General features: G+C 47.3%; 1 protein-coding gene and 1 long non-coding RNA gene across 29 annotated transcripts in view; one reads left to right on the plus strand and one right to left on the minus strand.

The window, feature by feature from the left end:
* On the plus strand, positions 1–4,516 carry LOC146894582 (uncharacterized). The gene is made up of 2 exons (XR_015001770.2): positions 1–224; positions 2,234–4,516. It is a non-coding gene; the product is annotated as an uncharacterized LOC146894582 (long non-coding RNA).
* Tpm1 (tropomyosin 1) overlaps positions 3,820–16,916 on the minus strand; it is a 27,694-nt gene continuing 14,597 nt past the window's right edge. For 4 of the 28 annotated variants that reach the window (XM_048424086.3, XM_048424101.3, XM_048424084.3 and 1 more), the window contains 6 exons: positions 15,160–15,277; positions 13,953–14,023; positions 13,105–13,180; positions 12,571–12,633; positions 12,237–12,306; positions 3,820–4,667 (listed from right to left, as the gene is read on the minus strand). In XM_048424086.3, the coding sequence (XP_048280043.1) occupies positions 4,585–4,667; positions 12,237–12,306; positions 12,571–12,633; positions 13,105–13,180; positions 13,953–14,023; positions 15,160–15,277 (481 nt within the window). In that variant the 3' untranslated portion in view covers positions 3,820–4,584. Of the gene's footprint in view, positions 4,668–5,049; positions 5,718–9,048; positions 9,243–10,738; positions 10,822–12,236; positions 12,307–12,570; positions 12,634–13,104; positions 13,181–13,625; positions 13,702–13,952; positions 14,024–15,159; positions 15,278–16,916 lie in introns of those variants that run through there. The other 24 variants (XM_085689268.2, XM_085689274.2, XM_085689267.2 and 21 more) reach the window with 9 other exon arrangements.

Raw genomic sequence — 16,916 nt, forward strand, 5'->3', positions numbered from 1 at the left:
TCCAGGGGGTCAGGGGATTCCACATCTGTCTTCTTTACAGCTCCTGTAGAATCAATGAGGGCTGAAATGCTCCCGTGGATACCCACTGCTGGGCCTACAGTGTCTAAGTTCGTTTCCCTGTTGCTGTGATAAACACTGACCAAAAGCAACCTGGGTCCTCTCGGTTTGACTTCGGCTTGCACACTTGACTCACAGCCAGAACTGAGGGAAGCCCAGGCAGGCAGGTAAGTCGAAACAGAAGCAGAGACCAAGGAGCTTCCAGGCTCATCATTCGGCTACTTATGTGGCCCAGACACGCCAGAAACACCCACAGGTGGCTGGGCCTTCCTACAGTCAATGCCACAGGCCAGTCTAATGGAGGAAATTCCTCAGCTGAGGCTCTTGTTTTCCACGTGTGTCACCTTGACAACAAAGCTTAGCAGCTGCTCGCCACACGGACCAGAGGCCCAGTGTCCTGTTTTCAAAGGCCAAGTGCTTTGCTTAAAAGTGAAATCCGAATGTACGTCACAGAGCCCATCTCTTGCTGTGTTTCGTTCTGGGTCATTTGTCTCACCAACGACTGAATTTTATCTTTTGTGGGGCACTAGAGCCACACACATGGTGGTAGCCACAGGAGTGGCACTAGTTGACTCTTGTTTCTTGCACGTGTGTGCAGGTGCACATGGGACAAGTGCAGGTGTGTGGAGGCCAGGAATAATCTCATCTGTCATTCCCCAGCCACTGTCCACTTTGTGCTTTGAGATGGGATTGTTCGCTGGCCTTGTACTTGCCAAATAAGCTAGGCTGGTTGACCGGCCAGCAGTTTCCAGGATCTGCCAGGCTTCACCTCCCCAGCACTGTGATTCCAAGTGTGCACCACTGTGCCCAGCTTATTAACTTTTTTTAATATGTAGGAGTGCTTTGTTTGCATGTTATGTCTGTGCATCACTGATGTGCATGGTCTCCACAGAGGCCAGAAGATGGCACTGAATCTCATGGAACTGGAGTCCTAGATGGTTGTGAGCTGTCACGTGGGTGCTGAAAGAATGAAACAGGAGACCCCTGGAAAGACCGAGAGACATCTCTCCTTCTACTCCCTGACCCCTCTTTAAAGTGGGTTCTGGAGATGGTCCTCAAGTCCTGTGCTGACGACCTCAGCTGCGGACTTCTATTTAAGAAGGGTGGCCTTAACATTTCCACTAGGGCTCAATACAGGTGCGGGGCTGAGAAACAGCCAAGAGACTGAGAGGGTGGCATTGAATACTCACTACGTCATTGTGCACTGAGTCCTGAGGAAGTTCACGGCACAGAAAGAGGTGAAACCACTTCCTTAAAGGATGAAGACATGTAACGGTCACATTAACCAGGTCTCACTGTGATGTGAGGAGCAGGAGCAGCCAGGTCTTCGGCTGAGCGGAAGTAAACTGGCCAAGTGGCCTTGAACGAGGACCAAGCCTCAGAGGAGGCCGTTCCCAGTCTGAGCATCTGTGTATGGGGGACCAGCCTTGGCAGGCTCCGATAAGGCCCTGACTTGACTCTTTGTTCTCCCAGGCTTGGCAGCAGATGGGAAGTGAACGCTCACAGGCAGCAAGAACCAGCCTTATCCTTTGGGTCAGTGCCCATCTGTCAGACATTTGACAAAGTCATGTTCTCACTAGGAAACGTTCAATACAGCCCCATTCATTGTGTGACACAGAAAACTGATGTCACCTCTTGGAGGAGCATAGCTCTGAAAACCCTCAGTTTCAGAAGCGTACGTGACAGCAGGGGACACTTCGTGTGTTACCTGGCGTCACACATTACTTTCCAAACCCATCCATAATTCTGGAAAAGACGGCTCCCCAAATCTACTGGTGTTTTCTGTCTTGGTTGGAGAATTTATATTTTTTTCCTCATGTACATTTGACACAGAAAATACATCTAATAAAGCGTTGGCAGGCTGAAACAACTTAACACACTCAAATATTGGTTCAAGAAAAAAAATATTTTTGTGGAGAAAAGCGAAACAAAACCAGGCTCCACAAAGACGACACCCCAGCATTCACGGCAGCACACTGGTATTCACGGCGGGCAGATCTTGTTTTTCTTGAATAGTCCCCAGGAGCGGTCAGGGGAGGCAGTGTTTTACACACGGCCAGCTTTTAAGTTCAGAGGGGACCTATGATGTGCTTTTTTCCTTCCCCCTGAGGACACTGGATCTCATGTGAGTTTGTCTTGGAGATGTTTATATTCTCGCCTATCTTCTTCCTCTTAGGAGTTCACAGCTAACCCTGAACTACCCAGCCCTCCTTCTGCTTGCAGTCTCAGCAATGGCATTCACATCGTGAATCTTCAATCCTCTCCTCACCGTCTCTGCCGGCTTCCAGCCTGGCTTTGGGATGGCACTGTCCTAATCTCTTCACCCTGACTGCACCGGGCAGCCTGCCCAGAGGCTATCACACGGGGTCAGACCAAAGGCATGTGCCATGGGGAGACATGGCTGTTCTGCTACTCTGAAAGATGTGGAAATTATTGAATTGGCATGATGCTTCATGGAGAATTGATCTCAGCGACCCAGGAGAGGTCTGATGTTAAGCCACAACCTTGTGGTTATGCTGGCTGCTAACTGGTAGGCCACACCTACATCTTCCAGGGCTCCTCTCCTGCAACTTTCCTCAGTTTTCTGTGGCTGTGACAGGTTTGCAAGAGTATAAGAATCCCAATTGAATTTTGGTGTCTGTCTCCAAGCCAAAGTGTGAGATCTTGGCCATCACATGTGAGCTGTGGAGCTATGCATACCTGACTTGCTCTTTTACTATTTGTACAGTGAACAGACTATAGCACATAAAAAAAAAAATGCTATCCAAGGATAGTTACCCTTATCCAGGGCAAAGGGAGGGTTTGCTTAGCTTCACAGAGGTGGTCTTCTGGACACGTGACAGACTGAGGACAGCAGCGTTGGTATAGAACATGTTTAGCTTGGGTTCCAGTCAGGTCACCACAGCAGACCTGTGCTCGGCTCATCTGTGTGTGACACCTCAGGCTGAGGCCCTTCACAGCAACTCCTGATGGGAAGCTAGATCTGAAGGGACAGCCTGTGCTTGCGGGAAGACTTCCATGATTATACTGAAGGAGCTGGGGATGGCACACAGAGGAAGGCGGAGACTCCCAGCACTCATTTACCTAGGGTAAGGGAACAGTTTTCTACCTAGATAGAACAGCCAGGTCTCCAGGATCCTTCTTAGAATCTTTGCCATACAACCAGAACAGCTAATGCTTGTGAACCAAAGTGTTCTTCTTTGTGCATGAAGGGAGCTTTGCTTTATACCCCACTAGGTTCGCTTTTGGTGAGAACCGCCCCCAGACCCTTTCAATCTTGCTGTAGTAAGACCAAAGCCAACTGACACTGTTTATAGTTTGCTTAGTGTCTTCAAGAGCTAGGAAACAACAGTCTCAGTTTCTAGCTCTGGGAAATATAAGAATGAAGTAGAGAACTTGTGTGAATTTGAAAATGGATAATCACAAAGTTCCACCAGAGATTTGGTACCTCAACCCACCACTGGCTGAACTGAAATGTGGACACATCGCTCTTTAAGACTTAGCTACAAATTGAGGGAAACATTCGGAGAAGTAAGCTCACTGCAAAGGGTCTCTTAGTCCACGGAGATAAGGCCAAGAACACGGAAAATGACTTTTAGGAAGGGCTTTCCCTGAACGCTGCCACCTCTACACACTTAAATCACGGCTGAGAAGGTAATCAGGGGATCTAGCTTGGAACATCACTGCAAGCAACCAGGCATGTCAAAAAGTCTAAAATTCACTAAAAAAACAACAACAAAAAAAAACGACAGGACCACCAGATTTAGAAAATGTCCTACAATGTGCATTTTATTCCGTATCATTATACAATGTTTACATATAGTTATAACTCTTAAGAAAATGCCGTTTCTTTACCAATTATGTACGTAGTGCCTAGATCTCTCACCCTGACATGGAGAACTGCAAAGAGGGGCAATCCCCATGGAATGCTCTCCCTGCTGAGCTGGAAGGGGCTGCAGGTGTGTCAGTTGGGAAGGAAAGGGACTCTTAAAAGACCAGTGTGGCTTCCAGACCCTTGACTTTTATGAAGACAGGCATAAGAAACCATAGTCTTGTCTTGCAGTAAAACTGAAAATAAATTAGTGTTGGACGGAGGTCTAAATTGTATAATATTGAACAAAAGACCCTCAGGGGTCCTTTTGCTTAAAGTAGCACCAATCCGCACCCGATTGTCTCCAACATCAGTCTTCTTGGTGACTCTACCTTGGCACTCTGACTGGAAATCTTTCTGGTTCCGTGAGGCTTCCTACCCTGGCTAAGCAAACCGCATGCCTAAAACGCTAAGAAGTGTGGCAAGATCATCCTGGGAAATGGCACGTTTAAGTGATAAGGGCCCCAACCTGGGCTTGCCTTTCTGTGTGTCTTTCCCCACCCCCTGCCCTAGTTGGCTCTTTGCAGATGTTTTGGTGACAGTGGTTAAAAGTATATAAAAACGCGTCAAAGGAGTTTCCTGGTAAGCGGGTGTTTGAAAATGAAAGAAAACAATGACAGGGGAATGAAGGGGTGTGGCCGCGGCTAAGGAGGCTCTCACATGTTGTTTAGCTCCAGTAAGGTCTGGTCCAGCATCTGGTGCATACTAAGGTTCTCTTCTTTGGCATGAGCCACTTTCTCTGTGATGGGATTAGAAAATTAAGTCATGAATAGCTGTGCGCCAGACTTGGTAGCGGTTTGCACACGTAGTAAGCAAACATCAGTCGCACACACAGAAGAGGAGCAGCACTCTACATGCTTAAAACAGCACTCATTTCCAGACAAGGCCCGGGGTGCACCTACACCATCCATCCACCCTGCTGGCAGGGGCAGGGTGTTTGGTGAAGGCTCACCCACAGCGTGCTGCAGGAACAGGGGGAGGGGGGGTGCAAAAACCAAATACAGGTAGAGCATTGTTACACAAACCGAAGTTAATACCAGCACAGGATTCTGGGTTACAGGGAGTTAAAGATCTGGTAGCTGTGTGAGCACACAACCTCACAGAAACAAAGATGACATAAATAGGTTTCTAACCACTTTTTAAACGGTTTATTTCTACTGCTTACAGATGGTTATTGACACACCTCATGCACACTTCATTAGGACAGTCTCTTAGTATTTTTATACTATTCTACTTATTAGAATGACACCCATAAGAATCCAACACCGTTAAGCTAAACGAAGCATACCTTTCAACCAGGGACTTCTGATATGAGCTCCTGCTTTCAAAAGCTATTTTGCCCAAGCATAGGTAGGTACATTGAATCACATTTCAAACACTGCACATGTTATGAAGATGTTAGGGACACACATTTGCAATAGATATTTAAAGCAGGACTCACAGCTGTTTAAGAGGACCTGTTGATGTGGGAAGGGCTGAATTGGTTGGTATAAATATTTTCATGTATATGTAATATATCATAAAAACTTTTGGGGGGGGGTTAATGAGGATTTAACTGAGACAAATAGAGCAAAACAAGGCAAGACTGGTCTTCCAACCAATGCCTTTCCTTCCCATTTCTGCAGAAAGCGATCGTTTTCAATCCCATGAGACATAGATCTCCTGAACATGGGCTCCATTCCTAGAACTTGGCCCAAGTTTCTCCACACAAATTTTTAATCCTCATTCAGGGCGAGCTTTAGTTCGTTAGTTAGGCGGCGGTTTTGCTCGAGTTGATGGTAGAGTTGGTCTGGACAGGTCAGCAAGGGTTAGCAGAAAAGAGGAGACAGAAGGAAGAAGAGGTTAGCTCGAGTCAGTGAGAGGCAGTTAACAGACTGGAAAACACGGATACACAGGATAGCAGTGGTGTACTCCGACCCAAGGTCCTGCACCCTGTGTCCTGCGATGGTGCATGGCAAGGCCTGGGAGAAGGGAGAAAGGGCTGGAATCTTGACGGAGATGTAGTGCAGAATGAAGGAGGTGCAGGATGCGGGAAGGAACCGATGTTCCTTTTGCACCTCATTGAAACCATCCTGTGACATGAACTATGTGCAGTTTGGGACAACAGATTTGGGGACTAAGGCCAGGCTAGAGGCCAGGCCCTGCCACTCATGCCTTGCTAGAGCTCTGCAGAGATTCTAGGTGAGCCCCTGACCCGCCCACTTCTGTCCACTCTTCTTGGACACCCCATCCCCACTGCTCAGGTGCAGGGTGGGGCTGGGCCTGTACTACCATTTCTGCCACAGGGACATGCTTTCAAAGACTCCCATTCTCCCCTCTAGACACAGGGGCACATACAAAGCCTGAACCTCTCCTCTGACCTCCATGGTGGTTACCCACAGCAAACAAGTGTTTATCTCCACTCCACGCTGATTCAGAACTTATCTGTGTGCTTCAAGAGGATGATATGCATGCTGGGTGTTGACGGCATGCATAAAATAAATAAAACTGGGCCAGGGAGATGACTCAGCGGGTAAGGTGCTTGTGGAGGAGTCTGATGACAGTTTGGTCCCCCAGGTTCTACACAGTGGAAGGAAAAAACCGACTCCTAAGAGCTGTCCCCTGACTTCTGGATGTACACTGTGGTATGTGCGCCCCCGCCCAAACCTTCTCAAACATCTACACTTGCCCAGTGTGATACAAGCTTTATGTAGTGCCTTGTAATCCACCCAGGTGGCGAAGCGGTCCACCACAGAACTCAGCCTGTGTCTGATGAGCCAGGGGACACCTGGTGACAAAGAAACTAGCACCTACTAGGAAAAGTGGGGTGTGTGTGGTTGACTTGAATGATGGTGACTCCATGGGCCTGGACATTCTACTGGATGATCTCGGAGAGCTAAGAATCCTCCTGCCTAGTGAGAAACCATGGCTCTCACTGCTGGGAATGGAATGATTCTGTCAACTTTCTCTCATAAATGGTGAGAGGTGGGGGAATTTACTACACTCCTGATGTCTATTGCAGATGTACTATGAAGAACTATGTTCAACCCATGCCTTTTCCTCTTCTCTAAATTTTCTGAGTCTCCAAAACTCTAGTCAGCTGTTACCTCCTCCAGGTAGCAGCCAGGGAGACTTTCTGTTCTGTTGGCTCCAAACACACAACGTCTGCCAGTGTAGACTCGGCCATTCCTCTCTTCCAACATGGCCAGCTTATAAGAGCACACCCAGGCCAGCTCTCTTATCCTGCTGACTTCCAGTGCCTCCCACACTTAGAAGTTGCAAACCAGAAACCCCATTACTACATCCACAGTAACATTATGGGGAACCAGCACCTTGGGCAACAAGCAGGACTGAGCCCACATGTTTGGCCACCTAGAAGAGAAGAGCACTGGGGAAACCTGAGGGAACCCAGAGACCAACTAAGAATTTGGATTAAATGGCAGTGCTCCCCATCTCAACCCACTTTGGGCCTTGCTCCTTCTAGCTGCAAGGGAGCCGGGGACTTTGACGAGCTCAAGGCTGGGGGGGGGGAGGGGACGGGGGGGGGTCAGACACATTCGTAAGGGCTCTCTCTCTCCTGTTCTGCACGGATCCTAGTCATCTTGAGGCCTCTGGTCTTGGAGCTGGCAATGCTGTTGGTTTGGTTCAACTGAAGCTCTTGAAAGAGTTGCTGACACAGCCTGGCCCTTGCTCAATCCGAAGGCCACTAAACCGATTCTTGATAAACTCAGTTTGTTGTCTATGCTCCTGACGCACACACCTTAAGCTACCTGGGACCGGCCTTCACGGACCATTTGTTCCTATTTCCCTCGCAGTGAATGCTCTTGGGAGTGAGAAATCTTGGGGAAAGAAATCCCAAGATGCATTAATGTCTGCTTGGCAGAACTCCAAGAGTCCTGTTTCCTCTGTGACAGGACACTCTGAGAAAGGGCACTACTATTATTCTGAATTTTAAAGGGAACAAGGTTCCAAAGTCATTGAGAAGTGGGCCCAAGGAGCCTCTGGGAAAGAAAAACAAACACAAAACACCCCCCCCCCAAAAAAACAACCCAGAAAACTGCAGAAGCCTTTGCACCCTTCGGTGAAGAGATACTGCCTGGATCCTAAAATCAGGGTCTACCATGTCATTAATTAAAATATTTTAATCCAGACCCTTTGTTAAAAAAAATTCACTCTGCTCTGAAGAGTTCAGAGTAACTGCCTATTTTCAGAGTTTGTCCAAACTGATTTGAGGAGAGTGGTATGCCTAGTCTTATTAGGTTAACAAGTCCCACACATGAGCCAGAGGAGGGTTACTCATGCTTAAGACACAGGAACGGAGCCAGGCTGACGTTAAGAGCTAAGATGCTAGAGGTCACATTGTTTTAAAGTCTTAATTCTCAAATAAAGGTTACTCAGCTGTTTGTGAGTGATATCAAGCATTGCTTCTTGGGCTGGGTGGGTTGTGAATCAGCTGCCATGGTTCATAAGGGAAGGGGTTAAACTCACCTTATATAAGCACACTTTTTGTAAAATATATGTTGTGCTTCAGATCACAAAAATAAACCACGGTTCAAACGTAGCTAATATTTAGAAATCCTATAATGTGATTTTTGTGTTCAAAATGAATGTATCTGGGCCATGAATGTATTTAAAGACAAATGCTTCGACTCATCTCTGTGTAATAGGACAATAAATAATAACCAAGGCTTACAATGCTAGAATCCAAGTTCTTCACAATATGCAAACTCCCTAGCTACAGAGTACAGGACGGCTACACAGACTTCCATTACCGAGCCAGATGGAGCCATCTCCGTACCAGCACTGAGAGGGTGCCACACCCCAAACTGAACTTTTGGCAGGGAAGACATTGCTCAAGCCAGAATTTGATTCCCACTATCTACCGTGTGGAGGTTCTGAACCCAAACTGTCAGAACCACACAGTTCCTAAAACCACAGATAGCTGGGCCCTTACTCCAGTATCTCAAAACCAGGTATTATCGCAAAAGTTGCACAAGAAACTACCACTTAAAAACTCCTGATGTTAGCATACAGCGTTCAGAAGAAGAATGTAGCCTGAGATGCAGGACGCCGAACTGCAGCTTTATTCAGTGTTGAGACAAAAGCGTCAATAAATAAGGAGTAGAAGGATAGCAAACGGGAACAGCTTACAGTGTTTATTTTACACTGGGTGGATAGCTCCTGTACAACAGATGGCACGGTACATGCCCGGCCCGAAGGTGGGCGCTAAAAGGAAACCTGGGTCAGCTGGAGAACAGACAGATGCAGAGCTCAGAGAGGTGGGCCGTCCAGCTTGACGAAGGAGTCTTGGAAGGAGTGAAGCAAAGAAACTTATCTGTGTGAAACAAAAGGTGAGAGAGAGAAACAGTGGTGCGATGGAGAAGGAAAAAGAAGGAAGGAAAACCACACGGATGAATGCAGTATGTGAAATGCAAGCGAGTGCTAAGGCGTGTTAAACCCCACTGCCAGCTGCACCTGGGGGAGGCCATCCGTGCCAACTCGTGCCTGGACCCACGGCTGTCATGGGCCAACCTCGAGGAAGATCTTACAAATGTGACTTTAAAAGCAGAACTTAAAACAAATGTTAAACTAAACCCCCCTTTAGGGACTCTCGTCACACTCAAGAGTTTCCCCCAGAGAGCATCACATCTGAGCACTGGGGAGGACGGGGCTACAGATGACCTGGTTCTGCTTTCATTGACAAATGGTGGGGAAGAGGCATGCCCTTGTTTCTACGGTGACAGCCAGGTCTCTAAAGGATATTCTGGAACCTCCAAGGCAGCAGGCGCATGGCATGCCCCCGAGGCTACCGTATTTCTGAATGGTTAGAGAAACGCCATCCCCAGTTTTGATGGAACCCAGCGGTATTGGAACCTCTGTGAAACCCTCCAGGGGTTAGAATCCCAAGGGGCACAAGTGTGGTTAGTAATATGTAAATTAGCTGTGTGTGCCTGAGGGCTCTCAAACAAGGCCCACTATTACTCACATGAGTAAAATATGAACATTAACTTCCGAATTCATATTGTGTAAATGTTTTATTTCTTGTTTCTCTGATGTCGGTTGTGGCAAGCATTTACTGTGGGTATTTTAATTCCATTCAATATAATAAACACAGCAAATAAAAAAGACTTGGTTCCTCAGGAAACCATTCATTTTTGCTCTAGAATTCTCTCCCTCTCTCTCTCTCTCTCTCTCTCTTTAAAGACAGGGTCTCACTGTATAGCCCTGGCTGGTCTGAAACTTGTTATAGACCAGGCTGGCCTTAAACTCAGAGATATACCTGCCTCTTCCTCCTATATAAAAGCCAGGTTCTACCATGACTGGTCATGGTCTGGAATTCGTTCCAGGGTGTAGAGATATGTACTTGGTCATGCCCATTTCCTTTTCCTCAGATTTTTAATAATCTGATACTTTAAACTTAACAGTGTTAAGTGAAAATGAACATATTGTACTTCACAGAATCCCAGGAAACAACCTGGTATTTCTTCCTAGCTTCCTGCATCACTGCAACATGGCCTTCTAATTTTATTTGAGTCTGGTTTAAGGTTTTAAAAGGATAGTACTCAGGGCCATTCAGAATCCAGTTCATCTCTCAGTGGAAAGAAGCCAGATTTGCATTTATGAAATGAAAGGACTCTGGAATGTTTTGCGTGGACTGGATCCATTTGGTCTTTGTTAGCACAATGTGAAAAAGACCGTGGCTATGCTAGGCTACGTAAGAGAGCCAACACAAGGTGCAAAAACGGAGAGCAGAGATTGAGAAGGGAGCCATGGTGAGTTCATCACACAAGCATGAGGGTGAGGGCGCGAGCAGGCAGGGTGCATGAGCATTTACATGGAGGTCATATCGTTGAGAGCGTGGTCCAGCTCCTCGCTGATGGCTTTGTACTTCAGTTTCTGAGCGTACAGCTCATCTATGAGCAGGAAGTGGAAGGCAGAGGTGCAAGGACATGGAGAATGGTCAAGAGATGGAGGGTGAGCAAGAGGGGCATGGGCGCCATCCCGACACGTCAGCCAGAAAAGGGCAGTGCATGAAGGGGTTGGTGCCGCAGCAGATGGCCAATGCAGGAGGCGTGCGATTTGTTTTTAAAGGAATTGAAACAAAAACAAAGAGAACAAAAACCCATTAGAAAATAAAAGGAGAAAGACCCAATATGAAAAACACAATACCAAGGGTGGGCAACCCCAATGAACTGTTAACTCCTAAAGACACCCACAGAAGACGGTCTCCCTGGTGGGCAATGGTCCTTCTTTCTTTTCACAGAGCTGTCTGCTTACACTGGAGTAGTCAGCAACCTGCAGCTATAAGCTGCGGGGATGGGAAATATTCAAAGGCAGCAAGTTCAGTTTTCAACGACAATCTGCAATGCTACCTCCAAACCACTCGCTTCTCGCCCAAGCCAGACCATGGGATTTTGATTTTTTGGCAGTACTTAAATTATTCCCGTGGTTCTTGCTCTTGAGGTGCTTGTTGCTAGTACCAGAAGTTTGAAAAGAAAAGGAAGCCACAGTTTGGGGCTTGTCTGCAGTTTAAGTTTTGTAATGGTGGTGGGTTTGTACTTGCCCACACACCGGCAGGCTTGTACCCACATCCCATCCTCTCTTCTCTTTTCTTGTTGTTATTTGTCAGTTTGTTTTTCTATTTCTTTTTCAGACAGGTCTCAATAGCTAGGTTGGGACTTGCTGTATATCCCTGAGTGGCCTCAAACTCAGAAATCCACCTGCCTTTGCCTCCTGAGTGTTGGGGTCAAAGGTGAGTGCTACCATGCCTGGCTGCCGTCTTGGTAATTAAACACCCTTCAAGTCCTCCTTCAACCCCTTCTGCCTGTGAGGTATGGTTTTTTTTTTTCCTTTAAGAATGCTTAAGTGTAATCTTGAGACTTGCAGCCCTATTGATTCCTGCCTCTGTCCTTTCAGGTTACAGACTATTTTGCTAATGAATGGCTTAAAAAAGAAAACAAAACCAAGGTCTTCTTCTGGGCACAAACTTGGAAGATGGGCGTGTCTAAAACACATCCACACTGTTCTGACAATCAGGAAATATCACCAGAGACACAGAATAAAGCAGAGTCACATCCATCTATAATTATTCACTCAGTGAAAACCAGCCCAGACCCACTTCTGAAGTCCAAGAAATTAGAGTAAGCTGTCTGGTGGCTGACAAACCACCCCAAGGGGTCCGAGAGTTTCGGTGTCACAGGTGAGAACCCCAGAGGAGAGCCAGACAGGAAGTGAGAGAGTCAGGGTGGAAGCCCTCGGATCGCGTGACTGCTTTATCAAGACAGATATTCAACAACAAGGTCTGACTTTAAAATGTTAAAGACCTTACCTTCTAAGTCATCGATGCTCTTCTCCAATTTAGTTACTGATCTCTCAGCAAACTCAGCCCGGGTCTCAGCCTGTAATGATTTAATTCACTTGAGTCAAGGTCACGGAGATTCCGACCAGTAGTTACAGGTACAGGGAAAATCAAAGAACAGACCTCAGGTGTTTATCACCCGGGAGAGTCGCTACTGTGAGCGACGGCAGCTAGCTAACACGGTACATAAAAAACCTCTCAATATGCCTGACTTGGACCGTTCGACTGGAAAGGACAGTGCCTTGGCCCACTCCACAGAACCTTAACCACCATCCAGACAGCCTCTTCCAGGTTCTCGCATTACCTCCTTCAGCTTGTCGGAAAGGACCTTGATCTCCTCCTCGTACTTGTCTTCCTTCTGCGAGTACTGTAATTAGAAAGAGCGTTCCAGATGTCAGGCTGCGGCTCTCACACTCACGCCTTCTCACACAAGGAACGTGCCAGCCCAATCAACAGATGTTGGGGATCCCCTAGCAGGTAACAGGACCTCAGGTATCACATGGCATACTACAATACATTCTCTGCTTTCTTGCCTATTACTTTACATGGGATGAGAGAGAGAGATAACTTATCCACTTGGCGTTTTGTTTAAATTGAATTGATGATTTGCCCAACATAAGATACATTCTCTGTTAATCTTTTTTTTTTTTAAAAAAAGAAACTAAACAAACAAAACCAACCAAACAAAAACCATCCTACCATCCAAGAACCATTAGGTAATTGTCTCAAAATGCTGCCCCTTGCTAAAATGCCTCCTGTGCCATTACTTTCACCAGCAGGGCTTCTTTGGAGCAGCTCTTTAAAAGGGTGTCTTCCCCAATCCCTGCTCCTGGCCTACCTTCTCAGCCTGAGCCTCCAGTGACTTCAAGTTGTTCGTCACCGTTTTCAACTCTTCTTCAAGCTCGGCACATTTGCTAATGTTTTCGTTCAGAAGCAGAAAGGGTGGGAGACAAGCCCAAGGAGCGAGGAGAGAAAAAAAAGGAGAGGAATGGGAAAAAATGAAAACTGAGTCCTAGAGACGGGCGGGTGGGAGCTGCCTTAAGTAGCCAAACCATGAGGCACGAAGCTTGGTTTTGCCATGGGCTCTGCCTTCCATTGCAACAGTGGAGGGACAGAGAAACAAAATCCAGCATCTCCAAGGTGTGATAGTTTGGCTTCTTATTGGCCACCCCTCAGAGTATTTATGAAGGGAAAAACAAAGAGCATAAAGGACCAAGAGAAAGCACTTGAAGCAAGATATAAACAGCAGAGGGTGTAGTGAAGGTACAGTCATTACAGCAAACCAACCAGTAGGCATTGGAAGCTCAAAGCGGTCTGGGATGCAGTTAAACCTAAAAACCATACGTGAGCCGTCAGTACCTTATCCTCTGCAGCCATTAATGCTTTCAAGGTCTGATCCATTATTCTTAATTGTTCTTCCAGCTGTCGAACTTGGCTGTTAGTGGACACAGGAAATGCACAAGGCCATTCACAAAATCAGTGCAGGTAAGGCATGCAGTGCCACACGCATTCACAGACACCCCACATGGTTCCTCCATGTTCCACGCTCATGGCTCATCCACAGCACATTGAGCACGCAAGGAGCCTGGAGCCGAGGTGGGCGAAGGTGCAGCTGCTAGAAGGTCATGCTGGTTTTAGTCACTGCTCTGCAGCATCCCCACATGTGGTGGCAATGGGCCCGCTTACCCTTCTGAGAGCTCAGCCCGCTCCTCTGCACGTTCCAGGTCACTTTCAATGATGACCAGCTTACGGGCCACCTGCAGCAGGGCAAACACAGCAGACACGCTGAGGTCTTGCATACTTGGTGTAGGGGGTGGTTATAGGGTAGCAAACACATCCACGGGCCCTAGGGATTCTAGTCGACTACAAATGGTCCACTCTTCCTTCCGCAGACTAGAGACAGGCAACGCGCCCTCAGCAGAGACCGGGGCCCCTGCTCAGAGACTGGAATGGTTAGCTCCAGGTGGAGTCGAGATAATTACACAGCACCCAGAGCAATTCTCGGAATGAGGGGAATATGAAATCTGCAATCTTAAAAATAGCAGGAGGATGAGACATGAGGAGGCATTTTAGACTGAAAAGGAAGGGGGCTGTCGAGAGAGCACCAAAAATAAATCCAGAGACTACACCCCACGGAGATCTGCACAGAAGGCCAAAAGAGATGGCTGCAAGGGCAAACCTGCAGCCAGAAACGCCAGCCCGGAGGAAAGGTTCCTCCGAGGCAGCTCCAAGCCCTGGACAGTTTCAGACAATCATGATGAAATGCAGAAAGAGAAACTGGAACCTAAGTCACTCTGGCGGTCACCATCCCATGTCATTCCATAGGGGACCAGGTCACTGCAGACAGCGCCCGTGCTAACGAAGCATTTCTCTTTGTTTTTGTAACAGTCCTGGCTGTCCTGGAACTCACTCTGTAGGCCAGGCTGGCCTCAAATTCACAGAGATCTGCCTGCCTCTGCCTCCTGAGCGCTGGCATTAAAGACGTGTTGCCACCACCGCCCGGCTAACGAAGGATTTCTACCACCCTGGAGAGGCCTCTATGAAATCTCCCAAGGAGCTCTGTGGTCCATGTTCTCTACAGTCTGAACTGAAACATCTGGATCATGACAGCAGGCCAGCTTCCTTTCCTAAGGGCCCAGCTCTCCCTCTTCCTGGCTTAAGATGTTTTTGTCCCAGCCTTTAGGGTGTGGGGAGGTATTGGTTTCTCCTCCCTATGCAGATGACTGGCTGGCTTCATCACAATAAGAAGCAGTCTCTGCAGGTAAAGGAATCCTGCTTCTCAGAACCATCCACTTCTATGAGGGAAGCTGACTGCTAGACCCAGGGACCCAGACAGTATCCAATTCCCAGTCACCGCTGTGAGTCTGTAAGGCTCTGAGTCCCAGAAACTGACCTCTTCATATTTGCGGTCAGCATCTTCTGCAATGTGCTTGGCCTCTTTCAGCTGGATCTCCTGAATTTCCATCTTTTCTTCATCCTTTTGGGCTCGGCTTTCAATGACTTTCATGCCTCTGGAAAGACAAACAAGCGGGAAGACCAGAGACGGAGAGATGACCACTGCTGCTGTGGGGCATGGGGCTCCACACATTCGGCCGACCAAAACTCAACAGAGAGAGCGAAACTGCAGAAAAGACACATATTTCTCTGCTCCCTGTGAATGAGATCTTTAGGTGCACTCTGTGAAAGATTCATGGTGGTGGGACACAGACATGCCATGCACGTGCAGAGAGTTTGGGTACAGAGTTTATTTAATGCGTAAGGGGATTATGGAGCGAGGAGATAAAGAGAAAGGGGGGAGGGGAGAGGCAGCAGTTACATCTTCAGGAGAGGGACAAATAGTGAGAGGGGATGAAGTGAGGTTCGAAATCAGCTTGCATCATCAGGAAGGGGGGGCACGATTGGGGTGGGCAGAGCTTGTCTCTTACAGGGTACCCAGGTGTCAGGGAAGGTCGGCAAAATGATAACAGTTTGGATACTGGTGAAACTTCTAAGTTACCTATTCTTCTTTTTTTTTTAAACAAAAACAAAAAAAATCCTTCCTTTTAGATTTAGTTATTATATATACAGTGTTCTGCCTACATGCATGCTTGCACATCAGAAGAAGGCACCAGATCTCATTACAGATGGTTGTAAGCCACCATGTGGTTGCTGGGAATTGAACTCAGGACCTCTGGAAGAACAGCCAGTGCTCTTAACCTCTGAACCATCTCTCCAGCCCCTAAATTACCCATTCTTAAGTGGGAAGGTGCTATGTCAGGATCCTATCTGAATCTGGGAAGCATGGGAACAAGGAAAGCTACCATGCTTTATTTGTTAAGTGTAGTGATCATGCCCCTTCTCCCTTTTCCTGAGGGAAGCCTCAGATTGAAATTGGATGAATAGCCAGGTGTGGTGGCTCGCGCCTTTAATTCCTGCCTTCAGGAGGCAGAAGCAGGTGGATCTCTGAGTTAGAGGCTGCCCTCGTCTACATAGAGAGTTCCAGGACAGCCAGGGCTAGCTACACAGAGCAACCATATCCAGGGGGTGAGAGAAAGAGAGAAAATGGATGACTAGGTGTTGGGAGGTAAGACTGACACCGGATATTGTAGCATGTGTTACAGTTCAGGAAATGTTAGCGGATCTAGATTCCACAGATTTGTAGCATAAGCAAGCCATAAATGGATTTCACTTAGCAAAACTTAAGTAAGCAGTTTTAGTAAAGCATTATTCTTTAAAAGGCATTGATCTTTACTTCCTGTCTGTGAGTGTTTGTCTACGTGTTTGCATATGCGCCACGTGTGTAATGCCCTCAGACGCCAGAAGAGATCATCAAAATAAATGAGTTCTACATTCCTCTCTCCTCCAGTCCTGTTCTGCCAGATTGCCTTCAAAGTGCACTACCGGGAGGGAGTTATGCGCAAGACTACTCTTGACCAGCAAAGAAAACTAAGCCGTAGTAAAGAACAAGAGGAGAACTTTAGCTAACAAGCTTCCTTAGTCCTAAAGTCTGCAGGGACTCTTTGTATCTAGTGCCAGAGGGCAGAGGTTCACTTCAAAGTAGAGCTGGAGAACTGGACCTTCACCTGCCCAGTTTCCCACAGGGGCAAGGCACGTCTGTACTGTTCTGAGCTCACACTGCTATGCCGCCCCTTGACCAATAGAATGCCAATA

This window comes from Myodes glareolus, chromosome 4 (genome assembly GCF_982192425.1).
Source record: "Myodes glareolus chromosome 4, mMyoGla1.1, whole genome shotgun sequence".
Taxonomy (NCBI): Eukaryota; Metazoa; Chordata; class Mammalia; order Rodentia; family Cricetidae; genus Myodes; species Myodes glareolus.